Below are 19,508 nucleotides of genomic sequence, written 5' to 3'. Positions count from 1 at the left end.
CTTGACACATTCTACTTTTTCTTGCAATTTCGGCAATACCGTTGCCGAAATTCAGTCTCTCTCCTCATTTTTCCAAATAACTTTGAACAGTACCTATAACAATAATAAACTCCGTTTTTTGCAATTTTTAGCCAAAAGACTCTCAGTTTTTGTGTTTGAAAAAAATTCAGATCTGAATTTAAGGAAGATACAGATCTGTTTTGTGTTTGAAAAACATTCAGATCTGCATCTAAGGAAGATACAGATCAGTTTTGTGTTTGAAAAAATTTAGATATGCATCTAAAGAAGATATAGATCTGTTTTGTGTTTTAAAAAAAAGAAGTTTTGATGATCATTCACAGATATTGAAATCAAAGAAAAAAAATTAAAACAGACAATCAATTAAAGAACATGTCAAAGAAAATTCCAACAAAGTATCTAAGCATGGCAAATATGTATTAAGAACAAGGCACAATAAAACATATTAATAACATTCATGCAACAAACAACAACATACTAATTAATGGAAAAAGAAAAGAAAAAAATAGAAGAAATAACTAAATACCTCTTGCATGAGTATGCTCTTCAAATGAAAGAATATTTTAGAAACCAAAGAAGTTTATTCACTTCTTTGAGATCTAAAATAATTTACTTACAAAAAAGAAGTTCATAAAGCAAAAGCTTCCAAAACGTCTTTAACATAAAATTAACAAAAGTTCAAATAAATTGTACTTAAAAATCATTTGAATTCTAAAAGACATATCACATTAAAACCAAGCAATATTTGGTGCCCAAAAAACAATTATTCGTTAGGGTTTCTTTGAAGTCATTTCATAAGCTTGTCTAATGCCAAAATATAAATTATGATTCACGTGGAATGATTTTTAGTGTCGAAATAAGTTCTACAAATATTAAATTTTCATTATTTCATGGTTAGTAAAATCTCAATCAAGATATAAATTTTGATGATTTTACAATCTATAAAGCTCAAAGCGGTTCCACAGATAATAGATCACTCAATAAGAAAACAACCTATTGGTAATCTGAAAGAATATAATGCCTCAAATGTATATTCACAATGTAGATACAAGAAAGGTGCTCACATTTAATATTTACATATTTGGGACAGTGGAAAGCAGAAAGTAACAGGTAAAACACGGGTTAGTGCTTTTTGAAAATTTAATAAATCAATATATTACTAATCTACATGAAAATGTGAGTGTAACCGATTCTACCTACATGCTCATTCCCAACCTATGCTTCTAACACCAGCCATAACATATACAGCCACCAGATATCCCAATTCATATAAGTTAAGAAACATACTGTTCTTCATGAATTGCTCTGCTTCAATGTCTCCCTGGGATATACAGTTTCTTCCTGACTCGCCTAGGTAATTCAACAGAGTTCTCAGCCTCTAAACCTTCATACTGTTTTCTTTGTATTTGGTCATGGTACATTGGATAAAATCTTGTTTGGAAAGCCCTAAAGGAAAAATATGGCAGCAGAGTGCAAATGACAACTAAGAGGGTAACCAACCAATAGAGAACACTCGGAGCACATGCTTCCAGAAAAACCCTATATGCTGTCGTTGACATCTTTGGTGGGAGATAACCATAAATAACTAAGAATTCATACCAGAAGGCAATGCTGCCCCAAATGAAGAAGTGCTGGATCCAAGTGAAGTAGTTGACGGAGATTGCCATTTGGCAATTTACAGCCCACACGACACAACTATACATTGTGACCCCGAGGACTTCATAGTCGACTACTTGGCCATCTCTCCGAAAGGCTTGTTTAATCATCGACTTGGTTGTCAAGAAGAAGATAATTATGGAAGTTAGAAATCCATTAAACATCCAACCAAGTATACGGGGCCAGCTGAAGAGAATGTTCTCGATTCCCTCCAAATATAAGAAGGGGTGCTACAAAAAAAGAAGCATGAAAAATAAATGGTTATTTAGGCTCCTAGATAAAGCTCTCAAGGAATATTTAGGAACCAAAAAGGTGAAATTCTATGAAATGAGTGTTTTGTTTAAGATGTACCTACTTGCCTGCATTGTTGTCTATAAAGAATCACAGTTATAAGTTGCAAGATAAATATTGAAACATTATTTTCACTAGTCATAGACCTGCGCGTTGCGCATAATAATTTTTTAGATAAAATACTACTTTAGTCCCTAAACTTTATATAGAGTTTAAAAATAAATAAAAAAAGTTTTATCGTATTTTTCATAATCTTGTCTATAACATTTTTTTCATTATCATATATTTATTGGTTGATGATTTGCATAACATAGACATTAAATAAGAGGTAAAACTATTCATTAAGTATGAAGATTATGATTTTATATATATATATATATATATATATATATATATAATTTCCCTAGTTAGAGTTTGATTAGTTCTAAGTTTAAATTTTGTATTATTATATTTAATTGTTGATTATTGATTTAATTAAGTGAATGTAATGGTTGATTTTATTGCACTATAAAGTTTTTAATGTCCTCTGTATAGCTATCTCTGTTTTATTTTTTATTCCTCTTGACCACCTTTTTATTTTCCAAATAACGGTTATTAATTGACGTTTGATTTCATTTCTTTTTTTCTTCCTTCATTTATTCTTTATTACTTTGTATGTTCCCTTGCTAGTTGTAAATTTTATGGTTATCAATAAAAAATAGATATCATGGATGGCTTAAATAGTTATAGATATAGTTACATTTGTAGTATGTCAAATGTTTTTTTTTCCTTCTGAATTTTCAAGGAAATATGAAAGACATATCTCTAGTTTGGTCTCAATCAATTAAGATATCCATAATATATTAACGGAAGTAATAATGAGCCTTAAATATTTTTAATGTATGAAGTGGTTAGGTTAGTGGTATATCAAAGGTTTTATAAAAATAAATAAATAAATTAATATTCCAAGGAAATGTAAAAGGCCTTTTCAGAAAAAAGAAATTGTGACTTTTTGAATTGTAAAAATATGATTGTTTACTTACCTTGTTTATAGATTTCATTATTAAGTTATAAACATCTAAATTAAAGTAAATGAATATATAAATGCAAAATTATATGTAAATTTACAATCGCACAAGATAAATATGTATAGATAATTTTTTTTAATTCATGAATTATTATTTCATTGTTTACTTATAAATATCTAAATTAAAGTTTTTTTTTTTGAAAAAAAAAATCTAAATGAAAATAGATGAATATGCAAAGGTAAAATTATAGGAAAAGTTAAAACTACATAGGATGAACGTTTAACCACCAATAGATGTGTGTTTTTTGAAGACTAAAAGTATACACAATTGCTTTTGTTGGAGCTATATAACTACGCAAATATTGTTGTGAATGGTTCCTCATTTGCAAGTTATCAAGTTTGGTGGCCTTACAAAACAAATATTTCATTTTGCAAATAAACTTTACATGAACTCCTCTTTTGTGACAACTTTTTTTTTTTCTTTTTGCCGAAACAACTTAAGAATATTAAGACTTAAGTTAACACATGTGGTAATTGTAAAACATGTCATTGATATGAAAAATAGAAAGGTTTAAATATTTATAAAAAAAAAACATTTTTAGCAGATTGTAATATAAAACATTTTTTTCTCAATATTTTATGTAACTTTTCCCATAAGATCAATATTGTTGGCATCCTTTAAGGATGATACGTAATATTTTTGAGAAGAAGAAGCAGAGACGATATTAACACATAATATAAAATTATTAACTTTGCGTGATTTAAATTTGTGGCAAAAAAATTTTAATGTATCTATGATAAAAGTTTTTATCTAAATGATATATAGTAGCTAGTTCATATTCTTTTAGACTTGATTCAAAAAGCTCATTCTCAATAGCTTTTCAAGTCTTTAAATTGCTTAATCTATGGTCCTAGACGCATTCAAAAGGTCCTATCAAAATTATAAATTATATGACCCTTTATCATACAAATATTTTGATTCCTCCAATGTATGGTAAAGGAAGGCAGGTTTGTGTCTAGTCATTTTCTTGATTTGTGCTGCATAATTTAATAGTATGGAGGATGTGATTGGATTTAAATGTTGAATAAAATAATATGAGAGGAAAAAAGAGTAAAAATAAAATATATAGCAATAAACATCAAATTATCCAAGTCATTCTATGTAATATAATAACATTATATTATTATATACTATATGTATAATGTAGTAAAATAATATTTAGTCACATAGAATATAAAAGATAACAACTTAAAACACAAAACTAAATTACATCAACCCAAAGTAGAATTCTAATTAACACAAAAATTCATCAACCTAAAGAATTGATGCAATAAAAATAAAAAAAATCAAACAAAAAATGAAAAACAAATTGAGAGAGAGAGAGAGAGAGAGAGAGAGAGAGAGAAGTAACGTTTTTTGTGTGAGAAAACTATGCATAGAATGAAAAAGAAAATGTCAAATTTATAGTAAGATATTGAGAATAAGAAGAGTCAAAATAAAGGAAGATAAAAAGGTAGAGAAAGAATGATATTAAGGTAAACAGTAGTGGGGAGATGAAGAGGTAAAAGGAAATGAGAGTTTTGGATAAATCAATAATAAAAATAATGGTAAAGATATTTTAATTTTTAAATAATTAAGTCACCTTAAATGAGAAAATGATTAAAAAAATATGTAAGAAAAATTGAAAAGAAAAAATGATGACGTGGCTCTACGTGAGCATAGTAATATTAAATACTATGATTCAGCTTTTAGAAATATATAGATGTCATGATATTATTTAGGCATCCTTTGAACCTAAGTGAACCCGCTGTAATTGATGTTGAAGCATACTTGTAAAGATTAAGTGTGCTTAATCTAATAATTTGAGAAATAGGAAAGAGAGGTACGGAAAACAGAAGTAAGGAGGCATAAACCAAAAAGAATATTGGAAATGCAGGTATAGAATCAAATTTGCAGAGCAAATAGTTAATGAAGAAAGACCTACGAGGAATTGTGTCAAAATGTGTAATAAGCACTACTCACTAAAAAATATATGAAGAATTTAAATAAGAAACAGAACAATAGGAATCCCACTTAAATTGTATTCCAAAATGATAACCCATTACAAAGCATTACATATTTCTAGCAGGTTCCACTGGAGAAATGCAAATCAAAAACATGTTTTTTTTTCTTCCAAATATCAAAAGAAGCAGACCATGCAATGTTGGGCTTTGTGGAGCCTAGTTGTGTTTGATTCGGTTGACGACCTGACCTGACCCGACCAGAATAATGTTGCGTGGTTTTTTAATAGGAGATTTTCTTAGGCTTAGTCCATGGAGCGAAAGCTTGGGCCGACAGGCCCAAGCTGTAGCACTCATGGCAAGCCTTTTGGGGGTCCAGGGGTAGCCCATTGTGAATTCTGTGCGCAAGGTGTAGAAAATGTTGTTTTTGTGATTAGAGTTTGTTGTTGTCATTTTTGAGAGTGAGAAAAACCTGTATTGCCGCACTTTGTATTTTTTCATGATAATAGTGAAATCCTTGCAACTCCGTGGACGTAAGCAAATTGCCAAACCATGTAAATACTGTCTTGTGCGTGTGATTACTTTTCTTTGGTGTGTGCTTTTTCTCTATATTTTGCTTCTCATAGGTTGGGAATTTCGTGTTAATTTCCATAACTGGTATCAGAGCCTAGGGTTAGGTTTGAGTGGGAGCAATGGCAGAGGAAGCAGGAAAGACGTCTGGAATAGAAAAATTCGATGGCACAGACTTCGCGTATTAGAGAGGATGCAGATTGAAGATTATCTCTATGGGAAGAAATTGCATCTGCCTCTTTTGGGGACAAAACCCGCGTCTATGAAGGATGAGGAATGAGCTTTTCTTGACAGATAGGTACTGGGAGTTATCAGGCTAACGCTGTCTAGGTTTGTTGCACACAATGTTATAAAGGAGAAGACCACAGTAGATCTGATGAAGGCTTTGTCTGGTATGTATGAAAAGCCGTCAGCGAACAACAAGGTGCATCTGATGAAGAAACTGTTCAATCTGAAGATGGCAGAGAACGCATCAGTAGCACAACATCTGAATGAATTCAACATTATCACAAATCAATTGTCTTCTGTAGAAATTGATTTTGATGATGAGATCCATGCACTAATCGTTTTGGCTTCTTTGCCAAACAGTTGGGAGGCAATGAGGATGGCAGTAAGCAATTCCACATGAAAAGAAAAGCTGAAGTACAATGACATACGAGATTTAATTCTAGCTGAGGAGATTCATAGAAGAGATGTAGGTGAAACCTCAAGATCTGGTTTTGCCCTAAACCTTGAGTCAAGAGGCAGAGGGAATGATAGAAATTCAAATCAGGGCAGATCAAAATCTAGAAATTCTAATCAGAACAGAAGTAAATCTAGATCAAGCCAACAAGTACAATGCTGTAACTGTGGGAAAATAGGTCACTTTAGGAGGCAATGCAAAAGTCCTAAGAAGAAGAATAAAGATGATTCTGCTAATGCTGTCACAGAAGAGGTACAGGATGCATTACTTCTCACAATAGACAGTCCACTTGATGATTGAGTTTTGGACTCAGGAGCTTTGTTTCATACCACTCCACACTGAGAAATCATACAGAATTATGTTACAGGTGATTTTGGTAAGGTGTATTTGGCTGATGGTGCAGCCTTGGATGTTGTGGGTATGGGAGATGTCCGAATATTGTTGCCCAATGGGTCTGTTTGGTTACTGGAGAAGGTTTGACATATTCCTGACCTGAGGAGGAATCTGATTTCTGTTGGATAACTTGATGATGAAGGGCATGCAATACTATTTGTTGGTGGGACTTGGAAAGTTACAAAGGGAGCCAGAGTATTGGCTTGTGGAAAGAAGACTGGTACTCTCTATATGACCTCAAGTCCAAGAGACACAATTGCAGTTGTTGAAGCAAGTACTGATACAAGCCTATGGCACCGCAGACTTGGTCACATGAGTGAGAAAGTGATGAAGATGCTGCTGTTAAGAGGAAAACTATCAGAATTGAAGTCTATTAATTTTGACATGTGTGAAAGCTGCATCTTAGGAAAGCAAAAAAATGTGAGCTTCTTGAAAATGACAAGACACTGAAGGCTGAGAAATTGGAGTTAGTACACATTGATTTGTGGGGGCCTTCTCCGGTTGCATCCCTTGGAGGTTCAAGGTATTACATCACTTTCATTGATGACTCAAGCAGAAAGGTATGAGTTTATTTTCTTAAAAATAAATCTGATGTATTTGAAACTTTTAAGAAGTAGAAGGTCATGGTTGAGATAGAAACAGGTTTAAAGTAAAATGTTTGAGGTTAGATAATGGAGAAGAGTACATAGATGGAAGGTTCAGCGAGTATTGTGCTGCACAAGGAATTAGGATGGAGAAGACCCTTCCTGGGACACCATAGCATAATGGTGTGGCTGAGCGCATGAACAGAACTCTCAATGAGCTTGCTAGGAGTATGAGGTTGCATGCTGGACTACCAAAAACTTTCTGGGCTGATGCGGTTAGCACTGCAGCTTACCTGATAAACTAAGGACCATCAGTTCCCATGGAGTTCAGACTTCCTGAGGAGGTTTGGAGCGGTAAAGAGGTAAACTTTTCCCATTTAAAAGTTTTTGGTTGTGTTTTTTATATTCATATTGATTCTGATACTCATAGTAAACTTGATGTAAAGTTTAAAATATGTTTTTCATTGACTATAGTGATGAGAAATTTGACTATAGGTTTTGGGATGAACAAAATAGGAAAATCATCAGAAGTAGAAACGCGATATTTAATGAACAGGTTATGTATAAGGACAGGTCAACTGTAGTGCCAGATGTTATAGAGACAGGTCAAAATAAATCTGAGTTTGTTAACTAAGATGAATTGACTGAAAGTATTGTCCAGAAAATGGGTGAAGAAGATAAGGAGAATGTAGATTCACAGGTAGATCAGAATACACTTGTAGCTGAAGTCCTCAGATCTTCCAAGACCATTAGACCTCCACAGCGTTATTCATCCACTCTAAATTATCTCCTATTGACTGATGGTAGTAAGCCAGAGTGTTATGATGAAGCCTTGCAAGATGAGAATTTCAAGCAAGTGGGAGTTAGCCATGAAGGATGAGATGAATTCCTTGTTGGGGAATCAGACATGGGAACTTACTGAATTGCCAATAGGAAAGAACGCTCTGCACAACAAGTGAGTATACATAATAAAGAATGAGCATGATGGTAGTAAACGTTACAAGGCCAGATTAGTTGTTAAAGGGTTCCAGCAGAAGAAGGGCATTGACTACTCAGAAATATTTTCTCCAGTTGTGAAGATGTCAACAATCAGACTGGTACTGGGAATAGTGGCTGCAAAAAATTTACATCTTGAGCAATTAGATGTGAAGACAGCATTCCTTCATGGTGACTTGGAGGAAGACATTTACATGATTCAGCTAGAAGGGTTCGTTGTTCAAGGACAAGAGAATCTAGTTTGCAAACTGAAAAAGAGCTTGTATGGCCTAAAACAAGTTCCTAGACAGGGGTACAAGAAACTTGGCAGTTTTATGCATAAAATTGGGTTCAAGAGATGTGAAGCTGATTACTGTTGCTATGTTAAGTTTTTTGACAATTCTTTCATCATTTTACTGTTGTATGTGAATGATATGCTCATTGCAAGGTCTAGCATTGAGGAGATTAATAATTTGAAGTAGTAATTGTCAAAACAATTTGCAGTGAAGGATTTGGGAGTTGCAAAGCAAATCCTTGGTATGAGAATTATTAAAGACAAGGCTAATGGTACATTAAAGCTTTCACAGTCAGAGTATGTAAAGAAAGTTCTTAGCAGATTCAACACGAATGAAGCTAAACCAATGAGCACACCCTTGGGTAGTCATTTCAAACTAAGCAAAGAACAGTCACCAAAGACAGAAGAAGAAAGGCACTATATGAGCAAGGTGCCCTATGCCTCAGCTATTGGCAGCTTAATGTATGTTATGGTGTGTACAAGGCTAGACATTGCACATGTAGTGGGAGTTGTGAGCAAATTCATGAGTAGGCCAGGAAAGCAGTATTGGGAGGTAGTCAAGTGGATTCTAAGATATCTGAGGGGTTCATCAAATACATGTCTTTGCTTCACAGGTACAAGTTTGAAACTGCAAGGTTATGTAGATGCTAATTTTGCTGGTGATATTGATAGTAGAAATAGTACTATTAGGTTTGTATTTACTTTGGGTGGTACATCTATATCTTGGGCTTCAAATTTACAAAAGATTGTTACTTTGTCTACTACAGAAGCTGAGTATGTTGCAGCAACTAAAGATGGAAAGGAGATGATTTGGCTACATGGCTTCTTAGATGAATTGGGTAAGAAGCTAGAGATAGGCATTCTACATAGTAACAGTCAGATCTTGTTAAAAATTCAGTTTTTCAGTCAAAGTCGAAGCATATACAGACTAAATACCACTTTATCCGGTACCTTGTTGAAGATAAGCTGGTAATACTTGAGAAGATTTGTGGATCTAAGAACCTGGTAGACATGTTGACTAAGAGTCCGTTTGGATAGAACTTATTGCTGAAAACTGAAAACTGAAAATACTGTACAAAAATAATTTTTTAATGTGTAAAAATTACTGTTCATCCCAAAAAGTACTGTTCATTGGCCTAAAATCACTGTTCATGGCCAATGAACAGTGACACATGCGCGTGGAAAAAAAAAAAAACTGGCCAGACATGGACGCAGCCCTCCTATCCAAACGCATTCTAAGAGTGTCACTATTGAGAAGTTGAAGCTGTGTACAGCTTCAATTGGCCTTCTAGCATAAGGAGATGAGGATGAGTTGCAGGGATGAGAGATTGATTTTGGAAGATAGCGGCTGATGTTGGTGATTGAACTAGTCTCCAAGTGGGAGATTTGTTGGGCTTTGTGGAGCCTAGTTGTGTTTGATTTAGTTGACGACTCGACCTGACCCGAATAATATTGCGTGGTTTTTTAATGGGAGATTTTCTGAGGCTTAGTCCATGGAGTAGAGGCTTGGGCCGATAGGCCCAAGCCGTAGCGCTCATGGACAAGCCTCTTGAGGGTCTGGGGGCAACGCCCCCAAGAAAAAAAATTTGGCCCGTTTTGTAGCCCATTGTGAATCCTGTGTGCAAGATGTAGAAAACATTATTTTTATGATTAGGGTTTGTTTGTTATCGTTTTTGAGAGTGAGAAAAACCTGTACTGCCGCACTTTGTATTTTTCCCTGATAATAGTGAAATCCCTGTAACTTCGTGGACGTAGACAAATTGCCGAACCATGTAAATACTGTCTTGTGCATGTGATTACTTTTTTTTGGCGTATGCTTTTTCTCTGTATTTTGTTTCTCACAGGTTAGGAATTTCATGTTAATTCCCTAGATGCAAAACATGAAAATATCCTTCATAGCAGAAAAATATTGGTTTTGATAACAACTATTTAAATAATGCATAGATAATAAGAACTGATTTGTTCTAACTGCTTACGTTTAAGTGGAATTACCCAATGCTATGCGGCAGCTGTAATATGCTGATGTGTAAAACATAATAATGCAGGCCATATGTTATGCTAAAGCTACAACAGGCTTTTTCTTATCTTTATTTGATTCTTCCTGGGTTTCCATTAGTTCTTTTACTACGTATATAAAGCCCAGAGAAGGGCAATAATTCCGTACCTTGAGGCAAAGTGGTGCAGAAACATCCTGGTCAAAAACACCAAGAGCAATTACTGGAAGTGAGGTGAAGAAGACATTGTAAAATGACAAGTACCAATCATTATATGCCGGTTGACCAGAGAAAGAAGCATGGGCCTCAAACCAAAACAGAGTGAACCCAAATGCTATGTTCTTGTAGAAGAAGTAGCATATCTGCATTAACCAAACAGAAGATGATACTGCAAGTTATCTGCAAATGAATCTTTTTGTTTAATAGTTTTTTAAATCCCACATTTGCAGACAAGACACAAATCAATATATTGGCAATAAAATCATTCCCTTCACAAGGAAACTGAAAGGCACAAGCTATTATGCAGCTTATACCCCCAATCACACCATAAAAAGGGCTAGAAAGGAAAACAAGAGAAGTAAACAAACTTAGTTTCTGTCCTCCTTCCCTGCGCCCCAACCCCACCAAAAAAAAAAAAAGAGTTGAAACAAAATTAATGAACATTTGATTACAAAGACAATAGAAGAGTGATTTTGCTTCCTCAACTTATTGATAATAGTTTTTTTTTTTTCTGGTTTGGCTGGGGGAAGGGGAAGGGGGGGTGTTGAGTTTTAAATAGATAGAAGCACTGTTTTACCATCATTGCTATCCGTCTGTAACACCAATGTCCATGTACCAGCAACAAACGTTCTAGAAAACGGAATTGAGCCATCTCAAAATCACTTGCCATCACTGCCTGCAGTTGAGAAATTTTTGGAATCAGAAGTTGGGTCCTCACTTTTTTTCAGCTTGAATCAGTCACCAAATAAAATGTATGCTGTGTATACATAGGTTATAGAAGACATATACAATATCTCTGGTTTTACATGAAAACACAATCTCTGAGAGGAAAATGTTTGAACCGGTTTAATTGTCAGCAAAAGCAAAACAAAGAGAAGAAAAGGCAGTGTTTCTAATCAGAACTTTTCATATGCTCTAATTTTTTGCAACTTTTCACAAATGCAAGTCAAATATAAATCATTAGTCACAAGAAATGGGCACTAAACGTGTGAAACTCCAGCATTCAGTAATTTCAACAGAGCATACATAAGCTAAAGAGGGAAAGGGGGGAAGATAAGGGATATGAGAAAAATAATAATATAAACCCCAAACGTCTGTGAAATTAAGATGCACATCAAGGAAAAGAGAAGATGTACACATCATATGCATAAAAATTAAATATATGTTTACCTGCATCCCTTCAACACCACTAATGCCAACTCCAATATCGGCCTCTTGAATCATGCCAACATCATTTGCCCCATCACCAATTGCGAGTGTTGTCTTACCTGTTTCCCGTTTTACCAATCTTGTAACCTGCACATCTTCTATATATCTATCAGATTATCCTTATGCCAGCCAAAACAGCAACTAGATATTCCTAAGATGCCTATATAATTTAAACTAGCAGAAACTAGATATTAGCATGACCACAAAACTTACCAGAGCTTTCTGCTTGGGCGACGATCGGCAACATATAACAGCAGCACAATTAATTGCAAGTTCAAAAAATGACTTATCTATGTCCTTCTTTAGTGAAAATTCCAAAGATTTTCCATCAATTATTAGGCCACACATGATGTCACTTTCTTTTGTTGAGTTTATCTGAGACATCCCTTCTCTAATTTGCTTCCTTATGCTTTCAAGAGAAGCCTATAACAGCAAATGATTTAGAAACTTACTGCCTAAAAAAAAAAAATCAATGTTGTGTACTTCAAAATCTGCACCTTTGCAATGGCATCTCTATCCCCTTGATTTTCCAAGGCAGCAATGTCTAGTGAATCCAGAGTGATCACAATTTGTTTCATATCTTCTCTAAGTAAACTACAAGCATACCTGGAAAAAATAAAATAGTTAAAATATGAATCTTCAAGAAAAATAACATATATAATCCCTGCACCAAAATTTTCTACAATACCCAATATTAATTGCTGTCTCCATCTTATCACCAGTTAATACCCATAGCTTAATTCCAGCTTGGGCAAGCGTGTCAATACATTCTGGAACCTGAATACCAGAGGACACAATTAAAGCGAAACTAATCATATAAAATAATGCAATTAATGTTTCCAAACATAGAATGAGAGGATCTTGCTTTGTCTTAATGATTTTTAACTTCCATTTGATATACAATGAGACAGCAGAGAAGGATTAAACTTATATTGAGTGCATAATCTAAAAATTAAATAATGGAACAGCAATTTTTCAATACAGACCCCTTTTTGCAGTTTGTCTTCAACTGCTGTAGCACCAAGAAGAATCAAATCCCTTTCTATTTCATCAGCAAGTTCATCTAACCGTTCAGCACGCTCTGTAGTGACAGATGTTTTGACCTTGGAAAACTTCACTTCCCATGATTTATGTTCTTCTTCACCAAGCTTACGGTATGCAATTACCAAGGTCCGTAGACCTGCTTCAGCATATTTTTTGATGTGATCCTTGGTCTGGGACTCAAACTGCCGCCCATCTTTTGAAAGCTTTCGAAACATTACACTATAATATATGCAAATAAATTGAAATCAATTGACTCAAACTGCAACTTCATATATGTAACAACAAATCACGTATGCATAGGTTTCTAACCTGTCTGCCCCCTTGCAAAGGAGTAACAACTGATTTTCTTTATTCCTTACAATCACTGACATTCTTTTGCGAGAAGAACTAAACTCTAAGACCTGTAGACGCTTGTATTCTCTGGAATTTAGAAAACAAGTTATCTGATGTGTTATAAAGATACATAAAAAGGAAACTAAAAAAAGTCCAAGAAAACAGAGATCATGTCTTGTCCAAAAGTAGCATTTCGGGCATTTGTCTCAAGATTGACCTAGATGTAGCTGCCTTGGATTTGACAGACAACAATGAACCTATTTTTTAAGGTTTATTTATTAAAAAAAATTTAAAATTAAAAACAATAAAAGGAATGGCCTTAAAAATCAAGAAATTTTCATATTAGTAGAATGGTGTTTACACAATAATACATATACATTCATCCCATGGCACACTTTTTCCCTTAGTCTCTCTCTATGAGGGATCAATATAGTTTTTTCTCTACACGTTTCTAACATAATACACTCTTCTATTATTTTCTTCACTCCCTCATCCCATGGTGTTTTTACACAGAAAGGCTTCATAAGAGTATAATTTTTCTCCCTCAATCTATCATCTTGATGTCTCCCTAATGATTGCAAGATCTTTCAGAAACCTTATTCCTAACAGATCACTGAGCAGAAAATAACTTGTTACATGTTCTAAAGGATCTTTTTTTTTTTATAGATAATATGACTTCAGATATCATCAACTGTATAAATAAAATATTTCTGACCTTAAGAAAAACTACAGCATGAGTTGTGTGCTTATGGACATCATGAAATTAATTGTATTGTATACTTGCGGCTGATTGCAGTTTTCAAAAGAGAAAGTTGGAAATTGTATAAACCTAAATGTGCAACCATGCTAACTTTCCTCGTAAACAAAAGCTGAAATTTTCTACACCAAAATAAAAAATGGTATTTCAAATATGACAAAATAGAGCAATTAGCTAATAATCATCAAAAGGTGTATAGGCAGCTGGCTGCATGGGAAGTAGAAGCTGTAGATAAATGAACCTACAATATATTAAATAAATTGCCAAGAGCCTTGTAGCTCAATTGACAACTACTAGTTTTTCTAATGGAGACATTCAAGGTTCTGATCCCCCAACCCTCATTGTAACTATTAAATTATAAAAAAATTTAAAAAATAAAAAAAAAAAATGTTAAATAAATTGTTGCATGAGAGCTTACCTATCAACCTTTTCTCCAGTCTCATAATCTAACTCACGCAATGAGATACTTGTTTGTGTCACTCTTAAAAACTCAAAGCCAATCTCCTTTGCAGCTACGACAAAAGCTACTTCATCTGGTGAATCAGCTTCATATATAATTTCTCCCGACTCTTCAGTTTTTTCAGGAATCACTGTGTGACATGTTGCTAAGACCCGAAAGAACTTCTGTATTATATCCGAATGGGGTTCATTAAGCCATTGATCATTCATGATTCGTTCATCTCTAAAGTTGAAACCCCTAACTGACTTTTCACCCTCATGCCCTCGAACATCATCACCAGTTTCAGGCAGTGGATCCCCCCTCCTCCTTGCCAGTGACCTCTCCACTTCTGTTATACCACGGCCATAAGCAGTTCCCGCTATTGAACATTTAACAAACTCCATGGAATTACATGTCAAAGTGCCTGTTTTATCAGACAGTATAGTATCTACCTGACCAAGTTCCTCATTTAAATTAGATGTGCGTGCATGTGCTGGCTTGTCTGTTTCTTCGTCATACATATGCTGATCTTGGTTAATAAAAGTACTCTGTAAAACCTTCACAATCTCAATGGATACATACAAAGATATTGGAATTAGGTATCCATACAACATAAGGGCTGTCAGGAAATGAAGAAATGCAGAAAGTGATGGTCGTTTAGGGTCATAAAAGACAGTTGTATCATCTGGACGAAGATACCACCTTATAAGCTTTCCATCACTGAAATCTTTTTTGGTTTCAATTGCAAAAAACAAAGATCCAACAAAAGCAATCAATACCAGAGTACTGAAAAGTACATAGATTAGCTTATCCATTTTTTTCTCAATTTTACTTCTCTTGGAAGGAGGATCAATAGCATTCTTCATCACTTTGGTTTCATGTCCCGTAAAAATAACAACACCAAAGACATAATCAGTATTCTTAAGCCTAGAACCTCTTAGTAGTAGCTGTTGTAAGGAAAGAGGATATTCTTTGCCATCATAAGACAAAGTTCCAATGAATGAATATAACCTTTCGTTGGGGTCCTCACACTTGATCACTGCCCTAAATTGTTTAAAGGAATTTTCATCATGAAGATGGGATGTCACTTCCAATGCATGCTTCAATTTCAAATTGGTCTCTCCATCAAGGTTCATGGTCTCAACATGACAAACCCCATCTTCATGGCAAGATGAAAGCAGAACTAAATCAGCAGGGAAGTGTTCATCCTTACACACCTTTATGAGATTACCAACTCGAAGTTTCTTCCATTCGGTCTCATAGAATGTATAATTACTACCATTCACTTTGACCTTTCGATTATTTTCCTCTATGTCCTGAAACCATTCAACATTCAGTAACAACATAATTAGAAAAAGAATATCAAATAATAAAGGGATGTCATAGGTGTGCGTGAAAGAATGCAAGCAGAGTGAACATCATGAAAAAAAAAAAAGAAGAAAAAACATAAAAAGGAATGCATCTTGAAAAAAAAGGGAAGATTAGAACTGGAAGGCACATCTAAAATGAATCATCACACAGACATATAAATATGCCCCCAAAGCAACCCATATAGAAATATCTTGCTCACATAGAGAACCTGAGGCTAAAGTGGCACCTATATCTTAAATCAAAAGAATTGTTAGGGTGTGGAACACTTTCTATCCTACTTTTTTTTTTTTTTTTGGAGAGCTCACCTTAGAATTTAGTGTAGAGACTGATAAATGGATGACAGCAGTATCCGTGAAACAATGCAAGCAGCATGAACATTACTAAAGCAACTATTGAATACTTTTTTTTTAGTTGGGAAGCAACTAAAGCAACTATTGAATACTTTGAGGAAGGTTGACCGTCAAAGAATTTACCATCAAACATCAACTGTGTTTAACACTATTATACAGATTTAAGAGTTTGACAATATGAAAATATGTGAGAATCTGTATTCTCTTCAACTGGTTCCCTAGAATTTTGAGTTTTTGATAAAGTACAGTTTAATTATGACATCCAATTGGTATAGTAATGTGGTTCATTCCAAACATGAAGCATTCATTTTGATCTTAAAACAATTCTTATCTTGAAGAAGTGTTTTGATATCATGGTGTGGCTCATCACAATATTTATGACCATTACCTAACATTATTTCGGAACATATATGGTACCACAAGTGCCAGAAATAACATACCTCAACTTAATTGATAATACTTGATAAAGGAAATGTATGCTCACAATCTTGTTTATTATGAATCTCCCAATCAAGGACCCCGAGGCCATTGCACTCCTAGTCCTAATGGAAACTAGAAGAAGCCAATGCTAATTGCCAGTTTCCCTAACAAAATTTCTGACCACAATCCCAATCACCCAGTTCCTCAATCCACTTCTAATGACATCAGTATATCTAGTTAAACAAAATTTGTTTGAACCAATACAGAGTCTTTTTACTATAGATCTAACACAAAACTTGACAAAAATATTTTTCAGTGGGGAATAATTGCAATAAAAATTGTATCGACATGCCAAAGGTCTTGTAGCTGAATTGGCACCTCCCCTGCACAAAGTGCTTAGGGGTCTAGGGGGGAAAGGGTTCGAGCTGCGGAGTTAGCAGCATGTTGTAATTATTTCTCAAAAAAAAAATTGTATCGACATATAGAATGGAAAGTCCAAGGATATCTACTAGATTCAAAGTCCAAAATAGCACAACAAACAAAATTGATTTCAAATATTACCTGATTTCTTCTTCTCCAATCTTCCACGCCTTCCTTTGCCATAGTTGCTCCAATCACCAGTATCAATGGTGCAACAATACTAGGAGATGAATAAGGTGCCAATGGGGTAAATGAAACACATGCCACAACAAGAAAGTATATATTTGCAACCCTCCTAAACTGCTCAAACAAAGACTTGGGAATAAAATTAGCCGTCGTATACTTAGTAGTTGAGACATAATTTCCCCCGTAGTTCAACTTAACTGCTTCCAAATGATCAGGATCATTACAATACACTACCCTTGAGTACCCTTTCTGCCCAATTTGAGCATGGCTAGGTTCATACTTATGGCCAGGTTCATACTTATGGCCAAAGCATACAAATGAATAGAGATTCCTAAAATTTATGCGCATCCTTTGCCTCCTCCCTTCTGGCATTTTCACACCTTAACAACAAATGGGTCTCTTTTTTTTTCCCAAGAAAACAAAACTACCCCTCACAATATCACCATCCACATTGTCATCTCTCTTATCACTTTCCAGAGCAATCACCATTCACCAAGCAACCAAACATGTCACAACTCACAACCTTCTTTAAAATTACTTTTTCATTGCTTTGCAATATAGAAATACTAATTCACACCAACTCCACTGAGACAAAATTGGTGCAGTCAATCAAAAATAAAAATTACAACTTGATAAGTTCAAGAGCATTTACCACTTGGTTTGTCATCTATAACCAAACATAGAAAGAAAGTATGTTCACAAAGTAAAACACCAAGCTTCATTCAATTTCTCACCTACAGAAGAGAATTGTTATATTTGCAAGTAATATGGGTAATATTCTTTGGCAAACATTAGAGTTCAGTATCTCTTAGAATTCCTTACTTTCATATCAAGTTCCAGAGAGATCTCTTTCTTGTGGGGTTTAGCTAAATTGTTGGAGAGAGAGAGAGAGAGAGAGAGAGAGAGAGAAAGTGAGGTTTGTATGAGATATATACTTGAGGAGTAGTAGTAATAGTAGTTAGCTTCTTTTGCCGCTTCTATAAGCAAAGCAAAAAAGAAAGAAAAAAACAAAGAAAGAGAGGATAAGTAGGAGCGAAGTTGGAGATTGTTGCCCCTGGACTAAAGAAAACAAAACAAAACAAGTACAAGGTGTTTCGGTTATGAAATCTAGCTGAAGTTCACGAAAGACTGTAGGGAGACATTTCACGATTCTGTGCTTACACATAGCTCATAGTGTTGGGACTTTTAGACGTATCTCTCTCACTCTCTCTCTGTCTGTCTTAACACCCGAGTAACACGCCAAAAAAGATGGATAGGAAATGAGGAAAAAAAAAAAAATATATATATATATATATATATATATATGTATATATATATATATATATATGTATACGCATGCGCGCGCATATGTATATATGAATGTTTAATTGATAAATATTGATATCTAAATAGGATTTGAAGATAAAATCAAATTTAATCTGAATTTATTTTTTTATTTTTTGTTTTGTGTTGGGTTATTTTATCCTTGAAATAATAGTCATGTTTTGGTAACTAGCTGAAATGAATATTGACATATTGTGTACAAATTTTGGATACAAGGCTCCTCCACTAGACTGACTAGAGTACTAGATAGTAGATATATTGTCGTATAGTAGTTGTATCTTGTCCATATTAGTGTATAAACCCGTTTATATGCCCATATACATTTAAAAACAATCACAATTATGCATATATAAGTTCAAATTATACTTGGTATTAGAGTTAAAACTTATATCTTTTTTATGTGATGAATTTCTAAAATATGTAATAGTTTCTAATTATATATGTATGATTTAGAATCTAATTGAATTTAGACTCTTAGGTTTTTGCACCCAATAATTCACTTGCCATAAAAATTTTAAAAAAAATTAAATAGGACACATAACTCAAAATTGAACTCCAATTGAAATCTAATTTAGAATATAATTTGATGTAAACTCTTCGATTTTTGCACATAATAATTCACTTGACACGATTTTAAAAAATTAGATATGATACGTAGCGCAAACTTGAACTCCAATTTAGAATTTAATTGGACTTTCTTTAAGTTTTGGCTTTAACTATATTTATAGATTGTAAAACGAAAAGTAATGAAAAATCAAATATGGGAACCTTCGTATAAAAAAAACAATTACAATATAGTTGTTTAGGTGTTTTTTTAAAGAGAGTTTCAACCTATGGCGTCCGCTTTTGATGATAGCTCTTTATCATCAGACCAAGACACCAATCAGTTTTTAGTGTCGGATCATCAAACTAAGACACCAATAAGTTTTTGGAAAAGGTAGGGATTGAACCTCAGATCTCTTATACAACCAT

At 34.1% G+C, this 19,508-nt stretch overlaps 1 protein-coding gene across 1 annotated transcript; it reads right to left on the bottom strand.

Annotated features, from left to right (window-relative positions):
• Nucleotides 1-1,019: 1,019 nt before the first annotated feature.
• LOC142620726 (putative phospholipid-transporting ATPase 8) lies at nucleotides 1,020-18,008 on the bottom strand. The gene is made up of 11 exons (XM_075794052.1): nucleotides 17,169-18,008; nucleotides 14,446-15,782; nucleotides 13,247-13,357; nucleotides 12,880-13,156; nucleotides 12,582-12,670; nucleotides 12,391-12,499; nucleotides 12,107-12,316; nucleotides 11,855-11,980; nucleotides 11,262-11,360; nucleotides 10,636-10,827; nucleotides 1,020-1,904 (listed from the first exon to the last, which is right to left on the bottom strand). Exons 1-11 carry the CDS (start codon nucleotides 17,583-17,585, stop codon nucleotides 1,329-1,331), a joined length of 3,543 nt encoding a protein of 1,180 aa, XP_075650167.1. The 5' UTR covers nucleotides 17,586-18,008; the 3' UTR covers nucleotides 1,020-1,328.
• Nucleotides 18,009-19,508: the final 1,500 nt, after the last annotated feature.

This window comes from Castanea sativa, chromosome 1 (assembly GCF_040712315.1).
Source record: "Castanea sativa cultivar Marrone di Chiusa Pesio chromosome 1, ASM4071231v1".
Classification (NCBI taxonomy): Eukaryota; Viridiplantae; Streptophyta; class Magnoliopsida; order Fagales; family Fagaceae; genus Castanea; species Castanea sativa.
Note: the sequence above shows the minus strand (reverse complement) of the source record. Positions and strands in the feature narration are given on the sequence as shown.

Excerpts from the sequence above, each read along its gene's own strand:
- LOC142620726 (XM_075794052.1), bottom strand. The coding sequence starts at position 17,585 with ATGCCAGAAGGGAGGAGGCAAAGGATGCGCATAAATTTTAGGAATCTC. Across the intron at positions 12,671-12,879 it reads AAGACAAACTGCAAAAAGGG|GTTCCAGAATGTATTGACAC; the intron begins GTCTGTATTGAA and ends TCTGGTATTCAG. Across the intron at positions 11,361-11,854 it reads GTGGTGTTGAAGGGATGCAG|GCAGTGATGGCAAGTGATTT; the intron begins GTAAACATATAT and ends TCTCAACTGCAG.